Consider the following 27,931-nt stretch of genomic DNA (forward strand, 5'->3'; position numbering starts at 1 on the left):
TTCAACCAGGAACCTAGGAAACCCTTCATATGGGTGGTTAGTCCTGATTCTGACATTGGCTGTATTATTTTTTACTGATTTAAAAATACTATTTTGGAGTTCCCTTCGTGGCTCAGTGCTTAACAAACCTGACTGGTATCCATGAGGATGCGGTTTCAATCCCTGGCCTCAATCAGTGGGTTAAGGATCTGGCATTGCCGTGAGCTGTGATGTAGGTCTCAGATCTGGCGTTCCTGTGGCCGTGGTGTAGGCTGGCAGCTATAGCCCCAATTCAACCCCTAGCCTAGTAACTTCCATATGCCGTGGATGCAGCCCTAAAAAGACAAATAGATATTAAAAAAAATTTTCTTTTTGGCTGCATCTGTGGTTCCAGGGTTAGGGATCAAACCCATGCCAAAGCAATGACCCAAGCTACAGCAGTGACAATGCCAGGTCCTTAAGCCACTGCGTCACCTGGGAACTCCAGCTTTGTTATTTTTAAAAACACATCCTCCATACTCAGAAATTGTGTTCTTATTTAATTAAAAAATAGTAACTCCACACATAGATCCACTTACAGAGTAGATTCATATACGTTTTTCACTCAAACATAAGTTTTAGGTCTTTCCAGGTACCTAAGTACATATAAGTACAATTATTATTTTTTCTTTTAAGGGCTGCACCTGCATCATATGGAAGTTCCCAGGCCAGGGGTCAAATCGGAGCTACAGCTGCTGGCCTACACCACAATCACAGCAACTCGGGATCCTAGCCACATCTGCAACCTACACCGCAGCTTGTGGCAGTGCTGGATCCTTAACCCACTGATCGAGGCCAGGGATTGAACCCACATCTTCATGGATATTAGTTGAGTTCTTAACCCACTGAGCCACAATGGAAACTCCCTACGTAATTATTTTTTATAGTTGTATTCAGTTTAGAATTATTTAGTTACCTATTTAGATACAGCTAGACTTTCCAAACTGTATTATTATAATAAAGTAATGAATATCCTGTGTGTAGTTTTTTAAAGACTTGATTAATTATCTCTCTCTCTTTTTTTTTCTTTTTCTTTTTTTTGTCTTTTTGACTTTTTAGGGCCGCACCTGCAGCACATAGAGGTTCCTAGGCTAGGGGTCTAATCGGAGCTGTTGCCGCCAGCCTACACCACAGCCACAGCAACACAGATCCTTGACCCACTAAGCAAGGCCAGGGATTGAACCTGCAACCTCATGACTCCTAGTCAGATCCGTTTCCGCTGTGCCACGGTGGGAACTCCTAATTATCTCTCTCGGATAAAGCCCTGGAAGTGTGATTGCTGAACCAAGGCATGAGCATTTTTTTACATTTTGATACATTTTGCCAAACTGCCCTCCCAAGGGCAAGTCCCAATTCATGGCAGGTAGTACGTGAACCGTGTTGCAGGACACAAACGTGCCCTTTCCCTAGAGCTCCCCACACCAGAGCAATAGGAGTCTTTCTTACTCTTATAGGGGGAAAAAATTAGTTTTGAAAAATGGTTTATTTGCATTTCTTTGACTAGTGGTGGAGTACCTCTGTTGTTATTGTTTATTGGTCATTTGTATTTCTCTTTTTGTGAATTACCTTTATGTAGAAGGAGGGGTAGAGAACTTTGGCCCAGTGTCAGTAAGTAGTCAATATGCCCTTCGTTCGCTGACTTCATTGACCAGCCTTGTGTTTCGAACAGGTTCTAAAGGATTCTTTCATCGGCAACGCCAAAACTTGCATGATCGCCAACATCTCACCAAGCCATGTAGCCACTGAACATACTCTGAATACCTTGCGCTATGCTGACCGGTGAGTCCCCCTCAGGTGGCAGGTTTTGTGTGTGTTTTAAACACACACAAGGATCTGACCTTGAGTTCCATAAGCTTGTTCTTGGGGCAGTAATCCTGCTACCAGGAGATGTGCAGCTGGTCATTTGAAGAATGTGACCTGGTAGGCCCTGCCATTGTATAGGGTGAATATGACGAGAAGAAGGTGACACATTCCCTTGCTCAGGAGACAACACCATCAATGGCTTTTAAATGGCTAGTGGGAGATGACATGTTTCTCCAGAGGAGGCAGCTTAGTGAGGCTTTTTTTTTTTTTTCCCCGCTTTTAAGGCTGTAGGTGCAACATATGGAAGTCCTCAGGCTAGGGTTCTAATCAGAGCTGCAGCTGCCAGCCTACACCACAGCCACAGCAATGCTGGATCTGAGCTGCGTCTGCAACATACACCACAGCTTACGGCAGTGTTGGATCCTTAACCCCCTGAGTGAGGCCAGGGATCGAACCTGCATCCTCATGAATCCTAGTCAGGTTCGTTAACCACTGAGCCATGAAGGGAACTCCCTTAGTGAGGTTTTCTTTCTGCTAGCCTCAGCCCAGCTCAATTAGGGGTGGAATACCTATCACTTGTCAAGGTAGAAGTTCTTAGAACTACATAGAAGATGTGTTACAGAAGGAGAAACTGAGGCCCAGAAAAGGGCAGGAGCCTTAAAGGGGTTTGCTGGGAGTTGGTTGCCTCTCTGAATGCCAGGGCAAGGCTCTTTCTAGGGGGAGTTTGGTATCTGCCAGGGTCCCTCCTACCCCTTAGCCAGTGGCACTTTGTCCTGCATTTGTGAAGACGCTCTCCTTCCCATCCTGTGGCCGCTTGGCCGCCCAGTCCCATCTTAGAAGGCCTCCTCTTCAGTCTCCCAGAACCGTTGCTAAGGTTAACAAACTCTTTGAGGGGAACCTAGTTTTTTGTTTGTTTGTTTTTAATTACTGTTGAAGAATCTTTATTTCCATGGCATTTTGTGAAGCTCATTGGGAAGGAAAGATAAGCTATCACTTAAATTCCATGAGAACAGGAAACTTACCTTTTTCTCCACTGTTCCTCTTACTGCCCAGGTAGTACTTGGTACCTAATAGATATGCAATAAATATTTGTGAATGAGGCAGAAGCTCCTCCTGGAAGTCAGAGCACGAGTGAGGCCCTCTGGGCACCTTAAATCATTTAAATAGGAGAGATCGTTTACCAAGTGGCTACAGGAGAAATGAAAATTTTAAATCAGAGGAAATTTTAAAATAAGCGACAAAATCATCCTCATCCTGCGTGTGTACAAATTGTTACCTACAAGTAATTTAAGCACATAAAACGTACGACTTTCATATTAATTTTCAATGATTTATCAGGCTTCTTTGAATGAAAGAAATTATTTCTATTTTACTCTTTTTTAATCAAAATTATTTCCAATAATTTCTCAATTATACTCAGTACATCCGCTCTAGGAAAGGGTTACTTTCATCTTCCTTTACTGAGGCACCTGCTCCTACTGATGAAGTTCTTTTTTTTTTTTTGTCTTTTCTAGGGCTATGCCCGTGGCACATGGAGGTTCCCAGGCTAGGGGTCCAATCGGAGCTGTAGCCGCCAGCCTACTACACTACAGCCACAGCAGCATGGGATCCGAGCCACATCTGCGACCTACACCACAGCTCACAGCAACACTAGATCCTTAACCCATTGAGCGAGGCCAGCGATCAAACCCACAACCTCATGGTTCCTAGTCGGATTCGTTAACCGCTAAGCCATGATGGGAACTCCAAGTTGTTTTTTTTTTAATGGCTACAGTCACAACCTATGGAAGTTCCTAGGCAAGAGATTGAATCTGAGGACCTACACCACAGTTGTGGCCACACTGGATCCTTTAACCCACTATGCCCAGCAGAGATTGAACAATCCCTGCATTGTTGCTAAATAGTCCAAAATAAAGTCCAAAAATAAAGTGACAGCTGGACCCCTAACAGGTGTCTCAGAAGGGAGCTCAGTAACAGAAGTGAGTTGGGGAAAAGGTGGGGTACCCTGGAAGCATTTACCATCAATGACCAAATCACTTGTAAGATTTCTTCTGGCACCCTCAGGCTTCTAGAATTGTTTATTATGACTCCTGGGAAGAAATTTTCTAACTAAAATAGCTTAGATTTTTATACCAGAAGTAATTTGGAACCATCTAGACTTGCTCTTGCACCTCTCAGCCCATTCCTTACATGTATGTCCTACTGCAACACCTTAGCAAAGGCCCATGGACACAATTCATGTGTCTTTAGTCACCTCCTCGTCTCTGCTTACTCTGTTATCTGCCTGCCTTGCCTCTCAGGCCTAAAAGGAAGATTTAAATCAAGACTCACTGTCAGGTTTACTATCTTGGTTTTCAGAAAGGGTCATTTGACTGCCATTGAGGAGTGGATTAAAATCAAAACAATGGAAAAGGGAGTTCCCGTCGTGGCGCAGTGGTTAACGAATCCGACTGGGAGCCATGAGGTTGCGGGTTCGATCCCTGCCCTGTGCTCGGTGGGTTGACGATCCGGCATTGCCGTGAGCTGTGGCGTAGGTTGCAGACGCGGCTCGGATCTCACGTTGCTGTGGCTCTGGCGTAGGCCAGTGGCTACAGCTCCGATTCGACCCCTAGCCTGGGAACCTCCATATGCCGCGGGAGCGGCCCAAGAAATAGTAACAACAACAACAAAAAAGACAAAAGACAAAACAATGGAAAAGACATCTCCTGGGAGCCCGCAGGCAGACGTGCTGTCCTCCTAGGTGATTTTAATGCAGAATCTACAAACCAGCCACTGGAGAGTCTCATTTTCCTTGCTCTCTCCTTGTAAATCCAAATTCTTACACTGTTTTTATTTTGTTTTAGGTATCATAGAGTAAGAGACTTCGATCTTGGCAACTGAGTCCTAGCAGAGACTCAATTCTGAATTTTGTCCATGTTCTCTAAAATTCCCTTGGCATAGAGCCAGGTTCTCTGTTTATCTGGGGTGGGGGCGACTTTGCCTTTCAGGGCACATTTGGCAATGTCTGGAGACAATTTTGATTGTTGTGACTGGGGAAAATGCTACTGGCATCACGGATAGAAGCCCCAAAGCTGTACACATCCCACAGTGCCCAGGACAGCTCCCCACAGCAAAGAATTATCTGGCCCCAAACAGCCACTGGTGCCAAGGTTGAGAAACCCTGGGAATAGACAGGTCTTTTTTTCCTTAATTAGCAAAAGCCTGCTTATCCAGAGGGCTTTTGCTTCTTGAAGTGTCCAGCAGGTATGAGGGAACTTGTTTTCTCAGGGAAACCTGAAAGGAGGTGGTTTGGCAGAGAGGAGGCTCTGGTTGTGGGATGGCAGAGCTGAAACACTAGGCTCCTGAGCTGGCCAATCTCCAGCCAGCACAGCATCGGTCCTGCGTGGACTTAGTTCTGAGACTGGCTCCTCTGGCCTGTCCCTACATAGGACTGTGGTGTTTCTTTTTCTTGCTTTCGGGCCACACCCGCAACACATGGAAGTTCCCAGGCTAGGGTTTGAATCGGAGCTGCATGACAGGAACTCTTTTTTTTTTTTTTTTGCTTTTAAGGGCCGCAGACACAACATATGGAAGTCCTCAGGCTAGTGTTTGAATTGGAGCTGCAGCTGCCAGCCTACGCCACAGCAACACTGGATCTGAGCCGTGCATCTGCAACATACACCACAGCTCCTGGCAACGCCAGATCCTCAACCCACTGATCAAGGCCAGGGATTGAACCTGCGTCCTCATGGATACTAGTCAGGTTCATTACTGCTGAGCCACAACAGGAACTCCAGACTGTGGTGTTTCTAAAACTCTTGTGATGGTGGAATGCTGGGTGCGTGCTGTAGTCTATCCTCAGAGAAGACACTGGCTTTTTCATTCAGGTAGAGAGATTTCATGCTGAAATAGAATCTCTCCATTTCCTCTTATTCTTTCCCAGATTAAAAAAAATAATAACCCCCAATCCTTGTAACACTTTTCTTTGGTTTTTGTTTTCCCTGAAGCTATAGGATAGGAATTGCAGAACATGTAGGAATGCACATTTAACGTAAAATGGTCATTTACAGGGTCAAAGAACTGAAGAAAGGCATTAAATGTTGCACTTCAGCCAGCAGTCGAAATCGAACGTCTGGAAATTCTTCTCCAAAACGAATTCAAAGCTCTCCTGTGGCCCTGCCAGGGGATAAGTATTCTCCCAAAAAAGTCAAGCTGGGGCTTCCACAGTCACTGACAGTGGCACCTGATGTCACGAGAGGGAAGGCCCACCCTCTGGCCAGTCACCCAGCCAATATCCCTTTTGCTTCTGTACCTAAGGTTCCAGGTAAAAGGAGTGGCTCTAAAGGGAGTCCTCCCCACGGGTGGGTCATTCAGACCAACTCTCTCAGAGGAACCACGCGGTCTGGACATTCAGCCAAAAAAGCGGCAGAAGACTCAGCTGCATTATGCTCTAAGAACAAGACAGCCCTCGTATGGGGCAGCAGGGCCCAGCGCCCGCGGCAGCCACCCTCCCAGTGCAAGAAGGTGCAGACTGTGCCGCCGGTACAGAAGCAGCTCGTGCCACGAGCTGACCTCTCCCTGGGTAGCATCCAGCCCACAGCAGGGCACAGTCGGGGCAGCCAGGGGGGTACGCCCACCGGGCCCGCCTCCGAAGCCTGGCCGGACATCCCTCTGCAGCAGAAGGAGAGGGAGGAACATCTGCGCTTTTATCACCAGCAGTTCCAGCAGCCCCCTCTCCTCCATCAGGAGTTAAGGTACCAACCACTGGAAAGATTATCATGCCAGTATCCGCCCCAGGAGGGGCAGCTCCAGAAGGACACCCCTCCCCGCCCGTGCTCTTGTGCCGAGAGCCACGATGGAGCCCAAGCCGAGGACCTGGATGACAGCGATTTTAGTGAGGATTCCTTCTCACATGTCTCCTGTCAGAGGACCGCAAAGCGGGGAGATGCCCTGGAGAACAGCGAAGGTTCGTTCTTCCTTCATCAGAGGGAGCAGGTGGCCGAAAGGCAGCAGAGTCTGTTTTTCAGCCCCGGGACAGACAGTGATGAGAAGGGCCTACCTGGAAGCTGGGTGTGCTGCGGAGAGCCTGCCAGCCACAGAAGGCTGGCCCTTGATCACGGCCACAGCCCAAGTCCGGTGCCCCGGGACTGGAGCAGAGGGGAGGGCCCCGCATCCCCAGGCCCTTTACCCGGAGCAGTCCTGGCGGAGAAGCCTTTCTGCAACCTGGTGGACTGTGCGCAAGACCCGCAAAGCCGTGGCGGCCCTGCCTTCAACTTCAGACAGGACGCCTTCAGAAGCGAGGTTCCTGGGCAGGCCGAGGAAGATGGTTTCTCTTTCTCACTGTCCCACCTGGCGGTTCCTGGGTCCCCAGACCACAGAGACACAGTCGGCACACCTCTGAGAGAGGTCAGTGAGGACCAGCCAGCTCTGGCAGCCGGGACAGTGAGAAGCAGTCACCCTTTCCAAGGTGGGCAGTCGGGCACATGCTCTGAATATGCTTCTGGACTGATGGCCCCCCTCACCGTGTCCCTCCTGGAGAGCCCAGACAGCGGGGACCTGGGTGGGGTGGACACAGGGCCAGCGGCGGGCCATGCAGTGTCATCTGGTGACCAGGAGGCAGTCCTGCCAACCTCTTCGGCAACTGAACGCCTGTGGCTCTCGTCGTCTCCCCCGGACAACAAACCTGGGGGTGGTCTTCCGGCTCTGTCCCCATCACCCATCCGGGAGGCTGACCCAGGGGAGGCCAGCCGGGGCAGAGAGACGGCGCTCTTCGCCCAGGGGCACGCCGCCGCCTGTGCTGAGGCAGAGCCAGGCGACTCCCAGAGTTGCCTGGGCAAGCCCTTCCCCACCATCCGTCCTAGGGAACCGCAGGCTGACCGAACAGGAAGTAGTGATGCAGCTGACCTGGCCGGGGACCAGAGGAGAGAGCGCCTGGCCGGGCTTGGTGGGCAGGAGCTGTGGATGTCCACAGACCCCATCAGGCTGCCCTTCTACAATGAGGACATCACACGGCTCAAACGCAGGCCGACACCGAGGTACTTAGCAAGGCCAGGCTCTCCCACGACTGCAGGGCCCCTCCGCCAGCCCGCCCTGGGGCATGCACAGTAAGTCGGGCTTTCCTATCAGACTGGGGCCCCTTTGGCACCCCCCACCCCCTGCCCCCAGCTGAATGATTTGTCTGTCCTGGGAATGGCTGAAGTTGCCTTTGTGTCAGGTTCCACTGCCACTGGAGAAAGGTTCTCTGTCCAGCTTTTCAGGGGAGCCCACCCAGATGCACCTGAGGAGCAGCAGGAATGACGTGCATTGGAGCAGGTCTGCCAGCGGGGCAGCTTCTCAGCCTGGGAATGCTGAGATGCTAGGGGAGGGAGGGCCCGCCACCCTTGGCAAGACCAGACCTGAGGTCACATTAGACTCCTCCTCTTTGTTCTGTTTAGTCTCTGGTTCTGAAGCGCTGCCCAAGGACACAGCGGCAGCAGCAGCCTCATGCCCCCAGAGCCAGGGCAGGCACCACAAGGGCAAAACAGAGGGGCTGGTGATTTGTGCTTCCCCCAAAGGAGGCTGAGGATGGCACAGCAGAAGTGAGACAGCCTTAGAAAAGGTGCAAGAGAGGCCTAGCAGGGCCCTCTCGCCATCAGAGGCCCAGGAGCAGGAGGGAGGGCAGGCCTGTGGGAACAGATGTGCCTTTTCAAAGGCTCCTGATACCTCGGCCAGCCATCTGCCTGCTGCTTGCCGTGGTCTTGGACAGGGAGAAGGGCGTGCAGAGAGGTACAGGGAAGAAGCCCACCTCTCCCAGGTGGACTCCCCCCCCCCACCCCTTAGGGCCACACCCATGGCATATGGAGGTTCCCAGACAAGGGGCTGAATTGGAGCTACAGCTCCCAGCCTATGCCACAGCCACAGCAACATGGGACCTGAGCTGCTTCTGCGATCCACACCACAGCTCAAGGCAACCCAGATCCCTGATCCACTGAGTGAGACCAGGGATCCTCATAGATATTACTAGACTGGTTCATTTATGCTGCACCACAGTGGGAACTCATGTGGACAGTCTTGCTGCCTCTGTGATCACTAGGGCCTGGCAAAGGCAGATCCTCCTGTTTCTAGCTCAGATCCCTTTGCTGTGGTCCCTGGGCCCCCCATAGGAAGTAGACATGACAGCACGCTGAGCAGCAGGCTCTGCCTTGTGCTGAGTGTGCCAACTGCACGGAAGCTGTGGGCAGCTCCTCGGAAGAGCAGCAGCATCCAGCCCTGTCCCTTAGTGCACCTGGAGAGGCAGGGGCAGCTCCAGAGGCCCATCTCTTCCTGATACTTCACTGCTGCCCCCTGGTCTCTTGACAAGGCCTGAGAAGAATGCGTGAGAAGAAAGTCTTGACTTCTTTGAGCAGAAGCAGTTCCTGTCCTGGAAATAAGGCTCAGTTCCAGAAAGCTGCCCTGGGGGGATGGGAGGCCCAGACGATCACAGCGTCCTGTCCCTTCTGGTTCCTAGGCAGGTGGTCATCCGAGCACACCAGGAACAGCTGCATGAAATGGCCAAGCTGGGCTTCAAGGAGGAGACCCTGATGAGCCAGCTGGCTCCTAATGTAAGTGGTTTTGGTGGACTCCTCAGGAGCTCTTGGTAGTTAGTTAGCCTGCAGCTAGTTTGAGGGTCTTGTGCTGCAGCTGTGCGTCCAGAAAGGGTCTGCAGTCACACACTAACCTTGCTGAGGCCCTGGGCTGCTCAAGTCACTCCTGAGACTGTGCAAGGCCAGGCACCAGATGGTGCTGCACTCCCCATGGTGGGGCTAAAATGTTTCCAGCCTCTGTCCTTTGCCTCTGGCTTGTGGGGGCCCCTCCTTGTGATGATAACAGTGACATGCCTGATGCAGACCAGGGATACTTCTATGAAACCACCCTGCTGCCCTACAAAATATCTCTCTACATAGAAAAGTGTCTTAATGCAGCGAAGTGGATCCCACCCTGTGCCATAGTGACTGTCTTGCCAGTTTTCCAGCTGGAGGAAGGGCCTGAGCTCTTCCTGCAAGAAAAGGGACTAGAAAAGGAGATCTGCCAGAGGGCCAGCAACAGCAAGAGTTCCATGTGTCCTTTGTTTCCTTCCCTAGGATTTTGAAGATTTTGTGACCCAGTTGGATGAAATCATGGCTTTGAAGTCCAAGTGCATCCAGAGTCTGAGGAGCCAGTTGCAGCTATACCTGGCCTGCCACAGGCCTGCCACAGCCCCTGAGAGGACAGCGGTATCTTAAAGCAAAACCCAGTATGGGGTGGCTAGGCTCCTGAGGGCTGAGGGCCTCTGCCAGGTCCCCCTGCAGATATACTAGAACCCACTACCTAGTCCTGCCCATTCTGGCCTCTCCCAAGCCACACACAGCCTTGGCTGGGCCCAGCTCCTTTCTTGGGGCCAGGTATATGCCCCTCAGTTCTAAGCACAGGAGCATCTATAAGGAAGGACAGATCAGCCCAAAAAACTTAATGTACCCTTCCCTTTTCTTTGGAGCTAGAGGAGTATTTGCCTCACTGAACCTTTTTCTGTAGATGTTTCTAAATTTGGGGATCAGAGGATGGGGATGGTCTGGTAACCTAGAGGTTGGAGGTCACAGGCTGAGCCTAGAGATTTTATCATCTGGATTCAGTGCCTTTCTCTAGGACTCGATCAAAAACTAAAACAATGGTGCTAGTGGGGCAGGGGCCACGTGAGTTCTGCCCCTTCAGCCCTTGGAGGTTGATTTTGGACTTTAGCTTTTGAAAATGCAGACTGAATAAACTTTGACTTGCTGTGTCTTTAACAGCAGCAGATATGGAACAGACTTTCTGCTTCCAGTTCCTCTCCCTCCTACAATCCAGAAGAGGGTGCTTTACTCTTTTCCCATCTCTGCCTTTTCCTGGGACCATGCACCTGTTAAAAGCCATTATGTTCCTGGCTCCTGCCTTTGAGTCCCCACCCACCACGCTCCCTCACGGAATAGCTGAATAGCTGCAGAATCTAAGGCAAGTTTCTCTCTAGCTTCACCTTCATCCAAGATATCCTTGGCCATCTACCCACCTCTTAGTGGCCTGTGTTCAGTGTCTTGGCATTGAGGGCTGAGGTCAATAGTCTGAGACTCTGAAGTAGTCAGAGTCACACCCTTCATGTGAGTTCTGCTTGCTGTTTATCTTTTTAGCAGAAAGAAGCTTAAGACAAGAAATACCAAGTGGCTTCCAGGTGGCCCATCACTTAGCAAGGCCACCATATGATATTGAGATTCACATGCCAAAGACTTGGCCCTGATGCCCACTTTATATGAAACTAATTTCCTATATGAAACTAAAAGGTAAAGGGTAACTTTTATAGGTCTTAAAGGAAGGATTTTAAGTAATTTTAAATTAATTTTAAAGGCCAGAAGAGGGGCTAGTTTTCTGAGGCAATGGCCATGCCTTATCTGACCACCAGAGGGCAGCCTCTCTCCAGCTTGGTGCTTTCCAGCCTTAAGGTTCAGCACCCATTCCTCAATCACTGAAAAAATTAGAGAACCCACCTGAACCAAGAGCATGGAAGGGGACTAGAAGACAGTATGAAGTATAAGGACAAGAAACTTCAGGGATAAATCTAGGGCCATCGATATACTAGCACCACTGAGAGCTGGGGAAGCAGTTTTGAATCCATCCTGCCTGTGGAACACATAATATACCTGATGGTGCTCACCCGACAAGGGGCTTGTTCCTCATTTCCGGGTGATTCCCCTGAAGGCCAGCCTGTCTCATCTCCACAGTAAGTCTTGCAGGAAGGCCCAGAGACCAAACTTGGGCAGGTTTAAAGAGACCTCCCCGTCTTGGCCTGCCTTTGCAAACCAAAAACCAGGGCACAGCTCCTTCCCAGAATTTGAAGAAAGTACTGAAACAACAGAAAATGGTTAGGTCCCATTCCAATCCCAGCAAATCTCAGCAGGAAATCCTTCATCAACCACTCACCTCCACCCCTCCGTGAAAGAGCCCTTGGCAATAAAGAAATGATCACAGCAGGACATACCTTTTAGATTTTTATTAGTAGTTCTCTCTGAAGAATGAAAATAGTTAGCAAATTACATTAGATTCATCAAGACTGTATATCCTCTGTATTTAGATCTTTAATGATGTACAACATAATACAAAACAAAGAGACGGATTTCTATGACTAGGTGTTACTGTGTCATCCTAGAGCAAAGGGCTGGAGGGAGAGGCTGTTCTCCAGGGAGAACTGAGGTGGAGTTAGTGCTGAGTGACCAAATCACCGCCTGTTTTTTTCTTCCCCACTTGATGCACTGGGAAGGGGCCAATGATTTCTTAAAATGACAACTGTTCCTAGAACAAGGGGGCTCTAAAATCCTGGGTAGCAAACGACTGTGGTCTCAACCAGACCAAAAGAAACAGGCTGGGGCAGGAAAGTAATGCAATTGCCTAGCAGAAAAGGCAAACTAGGGCCCCAAGGGAAAGGGCATTCTTTGCACCTCAGAGACATTGCAGAACCAGTGTAACACTAAGTGACATGAAGGGGGAAAAAAACAAAACCCTGGAAGAACCTCTCAATTGCACTCAACCTGGATTAGAGGTCAGTCCACCCTTGCAGAGGAGGAAAACATCTAGCCCCAAAGCAGCACTGAGTCTGGCCCTCCCACCCCTTCTCCCCAGCTCCTTCTGGCAGCTGGGGTGGGTTCCGGTTGAGGCCAAACAGACCCCAGAAAGACCAGAGAAGTCTCTCTGGAGGGCCAAGGTGGGAAGGACACTTCTCAAAATACAAATACATTTAATATGGAAGGAGCCAGGACAGTTCTGGGCACATGAGCCTGCCCAAATCTTTCCCACTTTCTCCCCAGCTCAGGGCCTCGGCTCATAGAGACCTGGCGAGCACCGTCTCCACACCTGACCTTCCACCCCCAAAAGAAAATCCAGAAGTGTACCCCTTCTCCTTCCCCACAGATGGGCTGCTCAGGGCCTCTGGCAGGGGTGGTTCCGTGGCAGGGCCTAGGCAAGGCCTATCTCAGCTGGCTCCCGCCCGAGCCATGAGGTCTTCCAAAGCATTGTCCTGGTCATTGTTGTGTAGGAGCAGAACTTCCTTAATGTCTTTCAGTTCAAAGCCCATTTCCTTAAATTTGCTCATTAACTGAAGAAACTCCATCATCTAAGGGAAAAAAGAGAGTAGACTCAAGAAAGAGTTCCAGCCACAGAAAATAGCTGAGTGGAGCAATGTGTGTGTAAGGGGACTGCTGGGGGAGCCTGCATCCTTCGCCAGAGCCTCATGAACCCCTCTGAGGTCCCCAAGCAAGCAGAGGAGGGCCATGGAGGAAGCCGGGGTGACAGGTGGGTGCCAATCAACCTCCAGAAGGTGTGCCCAGTCCCAACTCTAGCTGACCTTTACTCAGGTCCCACCCACTGTGGGCATCCGTGCTCCCACTCAGGAGGATACTGGTCTCAGAAAGGGCTGCCCTCCAGCAAGCAAGCCAGGTGAAGTGATGAGCAATCTCCCCCATCATCCCAAAGTATGCCTGCTTTTTTTTTTTTTTTTTTTTTTTTTTTGGTGATGGTGATTTTACCCTTCCCTCCACTAGGCTTCTAGATAAGTCTTCAACCCAATTATCTGAGCCTAACACCCAAACTAGCCAAATGCCGTATGCACACAGGAGGTTCTGTGCTTCAACAACTTCTGCCCACAGTCAGTGGAAGGAATAAAGACTGTGGTCCAGGAGGACCCCCAGGACAGACGACTTTGTTCTTTCCGGAGGGTTCTTATAAAGCATGAGGTGCCTACCTTTTCCTCTGAACACTGATGCATTTCCAGAGCCTCTTCCACTAAAAGAGGGTCGAAGCCTTTCTCACAGAGCTGTCCATGTGCAAAGAGATAGTCGAGAATCTAAGGGAAGAAAAAGGTTTAGGCGTTCCCGTTGTGGCTCAGTGGTTAACGAATGTGACTAGCATCCATGAGGACGTGGGTTCAATCCCTGGGCTCGCTCAGTGGGTTAAGGATCCAGCATTGCCGTGAGCTGTGGTGTAGGTCACAGATGTGGCTGGATCTGGCGTTACTGTGGCTGTGGTGTAGACTGGCAGCTGTAGCTCCAATTCGACCCCTAGCCTGAGAACTTCCATATGCCATGGGTACAGCCCTGAAAAGAAAAAAGAAAAAGGCTTAATTAAGCATCTACCGCCCATCCTGACTGTGCTTCCCAAAAGTCTTATGCACAACCAACAAGTATGACATCTGCTCCCCAGCTTGGCTTAGAATCAAAAGAGGACTTGACTTTGTACTTTGAACTGTGTCCAACACAGCAGGACCCGTGTGACTACCTGCTGACAGGCACGCCCTTCTAAACATGAGTAGCCACTTTTCAAAGGCATTCCTGTCACAGCTGACTCACACCTCCCAGCTGACGTCAGTCCACAGCCCAGAAAGGAAAGTCTTCTGAGAAACCACCCAAGTCAGAAAGTGCCCCCCAAAATTTAGGAACTCCCTAGGCAACTCTGACAGAATAAACATTTCTGGAAGAAGACATCTGACATACCTCAAGCCTAGTGTGCCCTCCCAGGAGAAGCAGAGAAAGGAATTAACTGGGTAACTGTCAACAGCTCCAATATTCCCAGGGCATTCCCTCAGCCTGGGTCTCAGAGCAGCCCCCAAAGCAGACGTGCTGAGGCTGCTGGTTTCCCCAACAAAGCAGCCCGAGTGCCCCCAAACATAAGGACAATGGTGCTTTGAATCTGAGCAACTCTAGGACAGAGGCTGGCCCCCACTCCAGCTCCAGAGATGGGGGGATGACCCCCCATGCACACCTCCGCCACTGACCAATCACTCACCTGCTCGATATTCTCTCCTTTCTTCTTCATGGCTCTCAGGACACACTCATACGAGTAGCCCATGTTGACCACTGTCTCCACACACTGCCGCTCACTGGGGGACAGCGTCTGCAGTTCAGAATAAGCCTGGGGACAGCCGGGAGTATTGGGCACTTGTGACATTGAAAGATTAGGAGGTGTGATCTGGTGGTGGAGAAACCAGAAGATTAGAACAAGAAGACAGACCTGGGCTCCCAAAGATGTCACTGAGGTGGCGCAATCCAGAGGCCTGTCATTTCTGACCTAATCAAGCTCGGGAGAGAAGTCTGCCTGGAAGTAAGGGCTAGGTTTCTGACCAGACATCCTGGAGAAGAATGAAGAGAGGTAGGGAGCTCTGGCTGTGGGAGAAAAGCTGGGATGACCCCTGCAAGCGTGGCTGTCCTCTGCCTTCATCCCACCCTGCAGAGTGAGGAAGCACCTCAAGAGCCAGATGCCCTTCCACACCCAACCCCCTGGGCTTCAGCTGGAGAAAGAAGTTCTGAAGACTGCCTGCAGGACTGATGCCCATGCTGGCTGCTATGGTTTCTCCCCAAGGCCCCGTTATCCCTTTCCTAGGCTGCTGTATCTGTGTCCTGGAGGGATCATTCACTTCAAATACCCCCATTCTGAGCTGACTCTCCCAGTACTGTCTATCCTCTGGGCTCAGCAGACTGCCAACGCCCTTCCCACACCCGCCCAGCTCAGCGCTTTGCCACCTTTGCCCCACACTGTGCACCATGCTTTGATTCCTTGCAACAGCCACTGTCCTTACAGAGCCAAAACTGAGGGACCACTACCCACTCCAGGCTGTGCTCTTAAGGCCCAGAATGTGGTCTCTAGGGCCCTGCCTCAATGGCACTGGCTGCAGGCAGCATACTCCCTACCACCAGACCAGACCTTGTTAACCCCTAGCCTGACTGGTGGTCAGATTCCCATGATTAAATCCTTCTCCCACTTCTGAAAATGAATCAGGCCCAAGGCAAAGACAACAGAACCTCCGTGGGAACAAAGTCACAAGCGTTTGACAGCTTGGCCTAGCTCCCAAGAAACAGGAAATATGTTTCCAGAATTTTTCCTTCTTCCCCCACCACCCCATTCTGCCCCAGGAAGCAGGGGTCCACTATTCTAGAAAATGTTTAAAGTTATATAGCGATAACCAGATGCTCTCCTCCCAGTCAGCTGGGAAAAGCCATAACGGGTCTTAAAGCCTGTTGTTTGTTTAACCATCTCACCCATCACACTCTAGGCAGCCCATTCACGAGGCTCAGTCATTATGTTATAGGAGTCACGACAGGGCATGAGGACTGGGGTCAAACCATTCTGGCCACTTTGTAGGCCCCAAGACTGTATCTGTCTTTTCAGGGGCAGGCTCTACCTGGGCCAACAGCCAACAGCATTTTGGTCACACTACTGGCACAGTATTTATTACATACCGTATGCGCTCCTAGAAGTTAGGTGCCATATCACATGTATTTCTGAATACCCAGGACCTGGCTCTCAAACTTGAAACTTACAGAGCCTTGATCAACAGTTACTGAATAAATGGAGGTCTATTAGGATTTCAAAAGGGGGATTTTATTTAACACAGTAAAGTGACACTAATTTTCCTCCCCTCCAAAGGCACTAAAATGATGATAAAACAATTAAAACCCTAACCTTGGATATCAAAAAAGAGGGAACAGCAGTGGACAACGTGTCAATGAAATTTTTAGAATGTGGAATGCTAATGGAGGCAGAGTAGCTGGCAGAGGCAGTGAAGTTAAAATGGAAACAGGAGGGTCAGTTCACCAGCCCCTGGAGACCCAGAAGCGGTTTGGCATTCGGAGGTAACACATGCTTTTGGGACAAGGCAAGGCACAAAAGAAGAGATCAGAGCAGACCTTCCCCACCTTCTGTAGGAAGGTCTAGTCTCTAGATAATGTGAACCAACATCAAAGCGGAGAAGGACAATAGGCACCGCATATGGCTGAGACAGATGCAAGAGCCAGAGAGTCTACACAAGCCTTCCACACCTTCTTTGGCCCTAATGCAGAATTCTCTGGATAAACTGTAATAGCCCCCCAAGACCTTCTCATGTTGACAGTCTACAGCACCCTTCAAAGCCAACTACCCTTCAACCTATAGTAAATCTTAATGATCAGCAAGCACACCCTAATGTACACATTCCCCCACTTTTGCTTTTATTTTAGTGCCTCACTCTTAAACATGAAAAGAAAGCCAAAGACACTAGCATAAGACACAAACCAAAAGAGGGAAAAAACAAAGCACTTGGAAATTTAAAATAAAGTGAAATTTTTATTTAAAAGATTTGAAAACTGAGCTGAGGAGTTCCCACTGTGGCAGAGCAGAAATGAAGCTGACTAGGAACCATGAGGTCGAGGATTCAACCTGGCCTCACTCAGTGGGTTAAGGATCTGGTGTTGTGGTGAGCTGTAGCTCTAATTCGACCCCTAGCATGGGGCAGCCCTAAAAAAAAAAGAAACCCAACCAACAAACAAACCAAAAAAACAAAAAACAAATGGAGCTAAGCCTTAGTTTGAAAGGATCAGGGAGGGCCAGGCACAATGAATGAACAAATCTCCAGAAATGAAGAAAAGATCCCAAAAGCTTATAGGAGTAGCAGTAGATATCAGAATGGTACAGTATAGCTAGAAATTACTGGAGCTTATACTTCAACATAAAGTATTTGAAAGTGTTTTGTTTTTTTTTTCTTTTTAAGGGAGCAATGTCTTAAAATTTTTAAAAGGAAAACAATCTTCAACTAAGCAATCTAAATCCAGCTAAACAATTATACACACGAGGGTAAAATTAAGACATTTTTGGATATTTAAGGACTCAAAAACAGACAGGTTAACCAACATATCTGAATGTAAATGAATGAGAAAATTATCATTAAGTTTCTGACAGCTCTTTTGGAGCATTTGGACAAAATTAGCAATAGGTACAAAGAAACTGCAGCATTTTTATTTTTTATTCTTTTTAGGACTACACCAGTGGAATATATAAGTTCCCGGGCTAGGGGTTGAATTGCAGCTGAAGCTGCCAGCCCATGCCACAGCTCACACCAATGCCAGATCCTTAACTCACTGAGAGAGGCCAGGGATCAAACCTGCATCCTCGTGGATACCAGTCGGCTTGATAACCCACTAAGCCACAACGGGAACACCCTAGATGCAGAATTTTTAGATGGGGGCAGTTAAACTATGAGAAACAAAAATGTACCCCCCAAAAATCATCATCACCACATCATCATCATCTTATCATCATCATGGTATACCACTTGACCTCAGCAATCAATATTTACCCAATCATAATGTGAACAATAACATTAACTGAACCAAAATTTGTGATATAAACATGATATAGAGGATATGGGAAGAAGATGGAGGAGGGGCTACTATAAGTAAATCCTCAATCACTGTAATAGGAAGTAAAAATTTATCTAAAATTGATAAATTTATTAGGAAAAGTAATACAAGCATCTTATTTAGAAATAGAGATAAATCCCAGGGAAAACAGCTAAAATTAAAAATGACTAAGGAAAGCCAAACTGGAACTCAGGAGAGGTGAGAAAGGGAACTGTTCTTCAATGTAAACCTTTTAAATTCTACTTAATGTAATTAACATGTGCTTGCATTACTTTGATAAAAATAAGCTTTTTTTTTGCTTTTTTTTTTTTTTTGCTTTTTAGGGCCGCACTCTCAGCGTATGGAAGTTCCCAGGCTACGGGCTGAATTGGAGCTACAGCTGCCAGTCTACACCACAGCAATGCCAGATCTGAGCCGCATCTCTGACCTAAACCTCAGCTCACAGCAACACCGGATCCTTAACCCAATGAGCGAGGCCAGGAATGGAACCTGTGTCCTCATGGATAGTAGTCGGGTTGTTTCCCCTGTGCCACAGCAGGAACTTCAGTAAGTTCATTTTTTAAAATCTAGAGATGGAGGAATGTAAGTATTAAAGCAATGGCAACATGACAAATGATCCAACAGATTCAAACACTGAAAAGCTAAAGGAGTCTATATATATCGAAATTATTTAAGTACTAACAAACGATATAGTAATCCTGGTCTATTATTAAAGTTAGAACCCTGTGGAGTTCTCCATAGCACCATTCATCAAGTACAAGTTTATAAGAACATTCAAAAGTAAGTTATACGTTCTCTTAAATTTTATAATTCAGAGTTTTAAGAACTCAATTCGTCCTTGGTAAAGCTTTTCTGTTCTTCGTTTTAATTTATACTTTATTTTCATTCTAGGAGAAACAAAGAGGTCAGGGCCAGGTAATAATGATGATTAAAGGACTTTGTGTAATAAACTTTGGGAAATACCACTAAGGTTAAAAAAAACGGCCAAAGGGTCTAAGTAACACATTCTAAACTCATCCTGCCCTTTTCCATTTGTGGTAGATTAAAACAAGTCACAAATTCTTTGCAGGTCCTTCCATCAAGAGATAGAATTTATTTTTCCTGTTGTAGTATCTAGGCTGGCCTGTGACACATTCTGGCTGACAGAATACTGTAGAAGTGACACTGACACTGTGTGACTTCCACGCCAAGTCCTCAAGAGCCCTTGCAGCTTCTGTCATGCTTGGGGAACTCTTCTGCTACCGTGTGAAGAACCCCAGCCAACAGCCATCATCAAAACCAGACACATGAGGGAAGCCATCTGAGACCACTTAGCCCCAGGGGCACCACCAGATGACTGCAGCCCTATGAGGAGGGTCTCAGGTGAGACCAGCATCATCTAACTAGGCCCAGCCCAAGTACTGGACTCACAGAACTGTGAGCAAATAAAACAGTAACTTTTTGACAACACAGTGGTAGATAAACTGCAACCCCAATAGCTTCCATGCCTTTTAAAATACTGTATCTTTGCCTGAAAGGTTCCCAACTCCCCCTGCCTACTAAAATGAGTCACGCCATTCTTTCAAGGGAGCTCAAGAGGGGATTAACATGGCAGAGTAGAAGGACTGGAGCTCACCTTCTCTCATAAAAGCAACAAAACTACAACCAACTGCTGAACAAACCTTCAACCAAATAGACTGCAAACGATCAAAAAAGATATCCTACTACAGAAGACAGGAGGCCACATTGAGACAGCAGGAGGGTTGATTATGTGATACAGGCAAATCCATACTTCCACAGACTGGAAAGTAACTATGTGGCAAAGGCTCACCCACAGAGTGAGTGTTCTGAGCCCCACATCAGTTTCCCACACCTGGGGATCTGGCATAGGGAGGAGGAGCCCCTGAAGCATTTGGCACTGAGGGCCAGCAGGGCTTGTGCGCAGGAGCTCCACTCTTGGAAGGTGCATACAAGCTTTCATGCGCACTGCTCCCAGGGCAAAGCAGAGACTCCACAGGAATCTGGGTCAGACCTGCCTGCAGTCCTTGGAGGATCTCCTGGGTAAACAGGGTGACTGTGGCATTGTGGGGGAAGGACACTGGAGGCAAAGTTCTCAGGAATAATCATCAGCATGACCTCCTCTAAAGCTGGCCATTTGGGAAAAATCTGGCCCTACCCATCAGGACTGAGAAGCCCCAGGCCAAACAACAAACCGGGTGGGAACACAGCACCACCCATCAGCAAATAGGCTGCCTAAAAACCCCTGAGGCACAGAGCTGCCTCTAATCTCACACAAAGCCCCACCCACCAGAGGGATAAGAATTAGCTCCACCTACCAGTGGGCAGGCACCAATCCTTCCCATCAGGAAACCTACAGCAAGCCCCCATATGAACTTCAGCCACAAGGGAGGCAGACAGCAGAAACAAGAGAGGCCACAAACCCTATCCTCTGCAAAATGGAGACCATACCCAAAATCTACACAAAATGAAAAGGCAGAGAAATATGACTCAGATAAGGGATCCAAAAAAAAAAAAAAAAAAAAACAACCCAGAAAATGAGCTAAGTGATCTCAAGACTACAAACCTCCATGAAAAAGCCTTTGGACTAATGATAGTAAAGATGATTCAAGATCTTGGAAATAAACTGGAACCAAAGACTGATAAATTACAAGAAACACTGAGCAAAGAAATAGAAGAGTTAAGGGTTAAGCAGGCAGAGGAGTTCCCATTGTGGCTTCATGGAAACATATCTGACTAGTATCCATGAGTATGCAGGTTTGACCCCTGACCTTACTCAGTGGGTTGAGGATCTGGCATTGCTGTGAGCTGTGGTGTAGGTTGCAGACACAGCTCAGAACTGGCTTTGCTGTGGCTATAGCATAGGCCAGTGGCTACAGCTCCAATTTGACCCCTAGCCTGTGAACCATCATGTGCTGTGGGTGCAGACCTAAAAAGACAAAAAAAAAAAAGATGAAGGCAGAGATGCAAAATACAATAACTGAAATTAAAAGTTCACTAGAGGGGAACAGTAAGCAGAATAAAAGAGGCAGAAGAACAAATAAGCAAAGTGGAAGACAGACTAGTGGAAATCACTGACAAGGAACAGAAAAGAGAAAAAAAGATTGAAAAGAAATGAAGACAGTCTAAGAGAACTCTGGGACAACATTAAACTCACCAGCATCCATATTATAGGGGTGCCAGAAGGAAAAGAGAGAAAGGGCCAGAGAAACTATTTGAAGAGATAATAGCCAAAAATTTCCTTAATATGGGAAAGGAATCACTCACTCAAATCCAGGAAGCAAAACAAGTACCATATAAATTAAACCCAAAGAGGAACACCATGGCCAAGTGGTTTATAAGTGGTGGTTAGCAGAACATGCATTAGCAAAGAGAACCAAGGTGCAAACCTAGGCATGCCTTTTGGGGAAGCACAGTGAGGATTCTCTGGAATGCTATGCATAGATAGCTAACTCAAATGCTAATGATTGTTATGTGCCTAAAGGTCAGAGTAAAAGCTTAACCTTCTACCAGCTAAGTGGCTTTTAAAATAATAAAAGAACTTATAAAATAGTAAACAAACCCTATATCCTCCACCCATAGCCCCTCCTCACTTGATGTCATCCTAGAGAGCACAATAAAAGCAGTGTGGTTTCTTGAGGCAGTGCTCTTGGTCCCTGAGACCTTGAGTCCCCCGGTTCCCACCTTTATTTAAGATAAATGTCTGTCTTGTTTTATGTTAACTTTTTTCTTTAAGTTTCACAGCACCCATTCTTCAGCCCCATCCTGCTGAGCTGGTCTCAGCAGAAAACTACAGAAAAGATGAGTGAAACCAAAAGCTGGCTCTCTGAAAAGATCAACAAAAGAAACCTTCAGCCAGACTTATCAAGAAAAAAAAGAGAGGACTCAAATCAATAAAATTAGAAATGAGAAAGAAGTTAAAAAGGACATCACAGAAATATAAAGGATAAGAGACTACTACAAACAACTACATGACAATAAAATGGACAACCTAGAAGAAATGGATAAATTCTTAAAAAGTACAACCTTCCGGAGTTCCCGTCGTGGCGCAATGGTTAACGAATCCGACTGGGAACCATAAGGTTGCGGGTTCGGTCCCTGCCCTTGCTCAGTGGGTTAAGGATCTGGCGTTGCCGTGAGCTGTGGTGTAGGTTGCAGATGCGGCTCAGATCCCGTGTTGCTGTGGCTCTGGTGTAGGCCGGTGGCTACACCTCCGACTAGACCCCTAGCCTGGGAATCTCCATATGCCGTGGGAGCGGCCCAAGAAATAGCAAAAAGACAAAAAAAAAAAAAAAAAAAAAAAGAACAACCTTCCAAGACTAAACCAAGATGAATGGACCAATCACAAGTACTGAAATTGAAACTGCGATTAAAAAACTTCCAACAGGGAATGCCAGTTGTGGCAGAGAAGAAACAAATCTGACTACTATCCATGAGGATGCAGGTTCAATCCCTGGCCTCAATCAGTGGTTCAGGGATCCCGAGCTGCCATGAGCTATGGCTTAAGCTGGCAGCTGTAGCTCTGACCCAACCCCTAGCCTGGAACTTCCATGTGCCCTGGGTGTGGCCCTTAAAAAAAAAAAAAAGAAAAAAGCGAAAACAAAAAACTTCCAACAAACAAAAGTCCAGGATCAGATGGCTTCACACAAGAATTCTATCAAAAACTTAGAAAAGAACAAAAAAAAATTTAGAGACACATTAACACCTATCCTTCTGAAACTATCCCAGAAAACTGCAGAGGAAGCAACACTCCCCAACGCATTCTATGAAGCCACCATCACCCTGATACCAAAACCAGACAAAGACACCACAAAAAAATTACAGGCCAATATCACTGATGAACATAGGTGCAAAAATCCTCAGCAATATACTAGCAAACCAAATCCAGCAATACGGTAAAAAGATCATACACTGTGATCAAGTGGGATTTATCCCACGATGCAAGGATTTTCAATATCCACAAATCAATCAACACATTAATAAACAGAAGTGCAAAAACCATATGATCCTCTTGATAGATGCAGAAAAAGTTTTTAACAAAACCCAACACCCATTTCTGATTTAAAAAAAAAAAAAAAAAAAAAACCCTCTAGAAAGTGGGCATACAGGGAACCTATCTCAAAATGATAAACGCCATACATAACAAACCCATAGCTTAACAGCATTCTTTTTTTTTTTTTTTTTATCTTTTGTCTTTTTAGGGCCTTGCCCATGGTGTATAAAGGTTCCCAGGCTAGGGGTCCAATGAGAGCTGAAGCCACAGGCCTACACCACAGCCACAGCAATGCTGGAGCCAAGCTGCCTCTGCAACCTACACCACAGCTCACAGCAACATGAGATCCTTAACCCACGGAGCAAGGCCAGGGATTGAACCTGCATCCTCACGGATGCTAGCTGGGTTTGCTAACTGCTGAGCCATGATGGGAACTCCACTAATATCATTCTCAATGGTGAAAAGCTGAAAGAATTACCACTAAGCTCAGAGTCAAGACAAGTATGTCTACTCTTGCCAGCATGATTCAGCATAGTTTTGGAAGTCCTAGCAATGGCAATCACAGAAGAAAAAGAAAGAAAAGGAATCCAAATTGGAAAGGAAGGAAAAACTAAAACTATCACTGTTTGCAGACAACATGATACTATACTAGAAAATCCTAAAGACGCTACCAGAAAACTGTTAGAGGTCATCAATGAATTTGGTAAAGTTTCAGGATACAAAATTAATACAAAGAAATCAACTGCATTTCTATATACTAACAATGAAAGATCAGAAAGAGAAATAGGGAAACAATCCCATTTAGCAACACATCACAAAGCATAAAATACCTAGAAATAAACCTACCTAAAAGAGACAAAAGACCTGTACTCCAAAAACTGTAAGACACTGATGAAAGAAATCAGGGAGTTCCCATGGTGGCAAAGTGGTTAATGAATCCAACTAGGAACCATGAGGTTGCAGGTTCGATCCATGGCCTTGCTCAGTGGATTGGGACCCAGCATTGCCGTGAGCTGTCGTGTAGATTGCAGATGCGACTTGGATCCCGTGTTGTTGTGGCTCTGACGTAGGCTGGCGGCTACAGCTCCAATGAGACCCCTAGCCTTAGAACCTCCATATGCCATGGGAGCAGCCCAAGAAACAGCAAAAAGACAAAAAAAAAAAAAAAAGAAAAAAGAAAGAAAAAAAGAAATCAAAGATGACACAAACAGATGGAAAGTTATACCATGCTCTTGGATTGGAAGAATCAATACTATTCAAAATGACTATACTGCCAAAGGCAATCTACAGTTTCAATGCAATTCCTATGAAATTACCAATGGCATTTTTCACAGAACTAGAACAAAATATCTCTTAAAGTTTGTTTAGAAGCACAAAAGACCCAGAATAGCCAAAGACATCCTGAAAAAGAAAAATGGAGCTGGAGGAATCAGGCTCCTTGTTTTCAGACTATACTATAAAGTTACAGTCATCAGAACAGTATGGTACTGGCAAAAAAATAGAAATATACATCAGTAGAACTGGAGAGAAAGCCCAGAATTAAACCCACACACCTACAGTCAACTAATCTACAACGGAGGCAAGAATATAAAATGGAGAAAAGACTGTCCCTTCAATAAGTGGTGCTGGGAAAACTGGACAGCCACATGTAAAACAAGGAAATCAGAATACTCCCTAACACCATACACAAAAATAAACTCAAAATGGAATAAAGACCTAAATATAAGACCAGACACTACAAAACTCTTAGAGGAAAACATAGGCCAAACACTCTCCAACATAGAGCACAGCAGTATCTTCTCAGATCCACCTCCTAGAGTAATGACAATAAGAACAAAAGCAAACAAATGGGACTTAAACTTAAAAGTTTCTGCACAGCAAAGGAAACACTAAACAAAAAGAAAAGACAACCCACAGAATGGGAGAAAATCTTTGCAAATGAAGCAACTGACAAGGGATTAATCTCCAAAGTATAGAAACACCTCCAGCAGCTCAATACCAAAAAAAACAAACAACCCCATCAAAAAATGGGCAGAAGATCTGAACAGACAATTCTCCAAAGAAGACATACAGATGGCCAAAAAACACATGAAAAGATGTTCAATATCACTAATTATTAGAGAAATGCAATCAAAACTACTATGAGGTACCACCTTACACCAGGCAGAATGGCCATCATCAAAAAGTCTGCAAACAATAAATACTAGAGAGAGTGTGGAGAAAAGGTAACCCTATTACATTGTTGGTGGGAATGTAAATTGGTGCAACCTCTATAGAAAACAGTGTGGGGATTCCTCAAGAAACTAAAAATGGAATTACCATTTGATCCAGCAATTCCACTTCTGGGCATCTAGTCAGAGAAAACCATGACTTGAAAAGATACATGTATCCCAATGCTCACTGCAGCACTATATATAACAGTCAAGACATGGAAGCAACCTAAATGTCCACTGACAGAATTGGATAAAGAAGATGTGGTACATATGCACAATGGAATATTAGTCATAAAAAGGAATGAAATAAATCTGCAGCAACACGCATGGACCTAGAAATTATCATGTTAAGTAAAGTTAGACAGTGAGCCACAAACGTCATATGCTATCACTTTTATGTGGAATCTAAAAAAAAGATAAAATTAACTTCTTTGCAGAACATAAACTGACTAGCAGACTCTGAAAAACTTATGGTTACCAAAGGAGACAGGTTGTGGTGAGAAGGATGGGCTGGGGGTTCAGAATGTAAATGTTGTAAAACTGGGTTATGATGATGGCTATACAACTATAAATATAATAAAATTCACTGAGTTTTTAAAAAAAACTATTTAATTATTTAAAATAAAATTTAAGAGGAGGAGTTCCTGTCATGGCGCAGTGGTTAACGAATCGGACTAGGAACCATGAGGTTGCGGGTTTGGTCCCTGCCCTTGCTCAGGGGGTTAACGATCTGGCGTTGCCGTGAGCTGTGGTGTAGGTTGCAGACTCGGCTCAGATCCCGCGTTGCTGTGGCTCTGGCATAGGCTGGCAGCTACAGCTCCGATTAGACCTCTAGCCTGGGAACCTCCATATGCCGCAGGAGCGGCCCAAGAAATGGCAAAAAGACAAAAAAAAAAAAAAATTTTTTTAAGAGCAAACTGGCACTACTCATATGCTTCATGGCCATGATTCGTTAATTGAGAACTCAAAAGTATACGGGAAGCAGGAATATTCTACCAAAGTAACTGTGAAAGAATGGGGAATGTCTATCCTTACCTGGAGAAAGAGAACCCAAAGACAGAACTGAGCCTAACCACAGCAAGGCCCCTTGAAGGGCTGAGAGGCAGTGGGAAGAGAACTGGCTATGGTTGGGTCAGGAAGTTCCAAGCTGGACACATCACAAGATTATTCCTCTCAAGATGACCCTATGGAGTCCTCAATTTCTAAGATGTGTTTATATAAACAGTACAACATTAAATCAAAATCTGAAAAATGAAACCCAAACCCTGGGCCTGAAAGCCAACAAAAAGCAATTCCAGGAACACCTTCCTATGAGTTCCTATGTGAAAGGTGTATACAGCTGACCACCACCACCACACCTCTCTGCCTTAAATCACTATCTTGGAGAGAAGTGCTTCTGTCACTGAAAAAGTTTCTTCCTGTGGGCCTCAAGGACTCACACTAAGAGACAGGGCCAGGATGGAAACTAGGCTTTGTACCCTGGGGGAAAGAGTCAAGACTTTCTTAAAAAATCACCAAAACTCCCTGCTGTTTATATCTGCCCCCCTGAAGGTAGCAAGTCCCCAGGCCAGAATAAAGAATACCCTAAAATGAGCCCAAAAAAAACTCCACAATCAGAATGAAGAGAGCTCTGGTTTGAGAAACGCCCTCTGCAATTAGTTCACCGGCTTTGGTCTTTAAATGGTTTACTCGGGAGTTCCCGTCGTGGCGCAGTGGTTAACGACTCCGACTAGGAACCATGAGGTTGCGGGTTCGGTCCCTGCCCTTGCTCAGTGGGTTAACGATCCGGCGTTGCCGTGAGCTGTGGTGTAGGTTGCAGACGCGGCTCGGATCCCGAGTTGCTGTGGCTCTGGCGTAGGCCGGTGGCTACAGCTCCGATTCAACCCCTGGCCTGGGAACCTCCACATGCCACAGGAGTGGCCCAAGAAATGGCAAAAAGACAAAAAGACAAAAAAAAATAAAATAAAAAAAAAAAATAAATGGTTTACTCAAACACTCTTTCGGTTGATGCGGGGGCAGGGACAGAGGGGTCCACTGAGGATCCCTAACCTTTCACAGTACTTCCAATTTCTCTAAAGCATACAATGAGTTACAAAGAGGAATATCCTGCTAACCAGAGCCCCACCACAAACCAGGAGGAATGAGGACAGGCCTACCTACCCTAGAGATTAGGCACTCTATGGAGTTTATCTGGCCAAGGTCCACAGCAGTTTACTGGCAGCAGTAAGCTGACAATGGAAGCACTCACACAGAGACAATCATTTACCAAGAATGTCACTGCTAGGACCTTGCATTCCTTGTAAGGCAGGGGGAGGTTCATCTTTTCTACCAGCTAATAGCAGGCTTATTATGGTCTCTGAGAGATATCCCACCAGTACAATCAGCCTCCCTTCTGGCTCTAAATACTATCTTGATACGCTATCACTTTAAAAAAAAAGGTTCTTGGACTTCTCTGATTTCTATTATTTATTTATTTATCTGTCTTTTTAGGGCCACACCTGTGACATATGGAGGTTCCCAGGCTAAGGGTTCAATAGGAACTGTAGCTGCTGGACTGTGCCACAGCCACAGCAACACAAGATCCTCAACCCACTAAGCAGGGTTAGGGATCAAACCCACATCCTCAGGGATGCTACACTGGTTAACCGCTGAGCCACAATGCGAACTCCCTGATTTCTATTTTATAATGCAATAATGTATTGTTCTGTGCTGCTGAAACAATCACATCAAATAAAGTAACTTCCCTG

General features: G+C 46.7%; 2 protein-coding genes across 11 annotated transcripts in view; one reads left to right on the plus strand and one right to left on the minus strand.

Moving 5' to 3' along the window:
- The window catches only part of KIF24 (kinesin family member 24), a 98,149-nt gene extending 85,831 nt beyond the window's left edge, over window positions 1-12,318 (plus strand). For all 3 annotated transcript variants that reach the window (XM_013980172.2, XM_013980171.2, XM_003130663.6), the window contains 4 exons: window positions 1,688-1,797; window positions 5,871-7,904; window positions 9,287-9,380; window positions 9,900-12,318. In XM_013980172.2, coding sequence (XP_013835626.2) covers window positions 1,688-1,797; window positions 5,871-7,904; window positions 9,287-9,380; window positions 9,900-10,040 — 2,379 coding nt within the window. In that variant the 3' untranslated portion in view covers window positions 10,041-12,318. The remainder of the gene's footprint in view (window positions 1-1,687; window positions 1,798-5,870; window positions 7,905-9,286; window positions 9,381-9,899) is intronic.
- Window positions 11,798-27,931, minus strand: part of UBAP1 (ubiquitin associated protein 1) — a 73,858-nt gene continuing 57,724 nt past the window's right edge. For 7 of the 8 annotated variants that reach the window (XM_021064046.1, XM_021064048.1, XM_021064052.1 and 4 more), the window contains 3 exon segments: window positions 14,596-14,778; window positions 13,556-13,657; window positions 11,798-12,928 (listed from right to left, as the gene is read on the minus strand). In XM_021064046.1, coding sequence (XP_020919705.1) covers window positions 12,788-12,928; window positions 13,556-13,657; window positions 14,596-14,778 — 426 coding nt within the window. In that variant the 3' untranslated portion in view covers window positions 11,798-12,787. 8 annotated transcript variants of the gene reach the window in all.

The sequence above is a fragment of the Sus scrofa genome, chromosome 10 (assembly GCF_000003025.6).
Source record: "Sus scrofa isolate TJ Tabasco breed Duroc chromosome 10, Sscrofa11.1, whole genome shotgun sequence".
NCBI lineage: Eukaryota > Metazoa > Chordata > Mammalia > Artiodactyla > Suidae > Sus > Sus scrofa.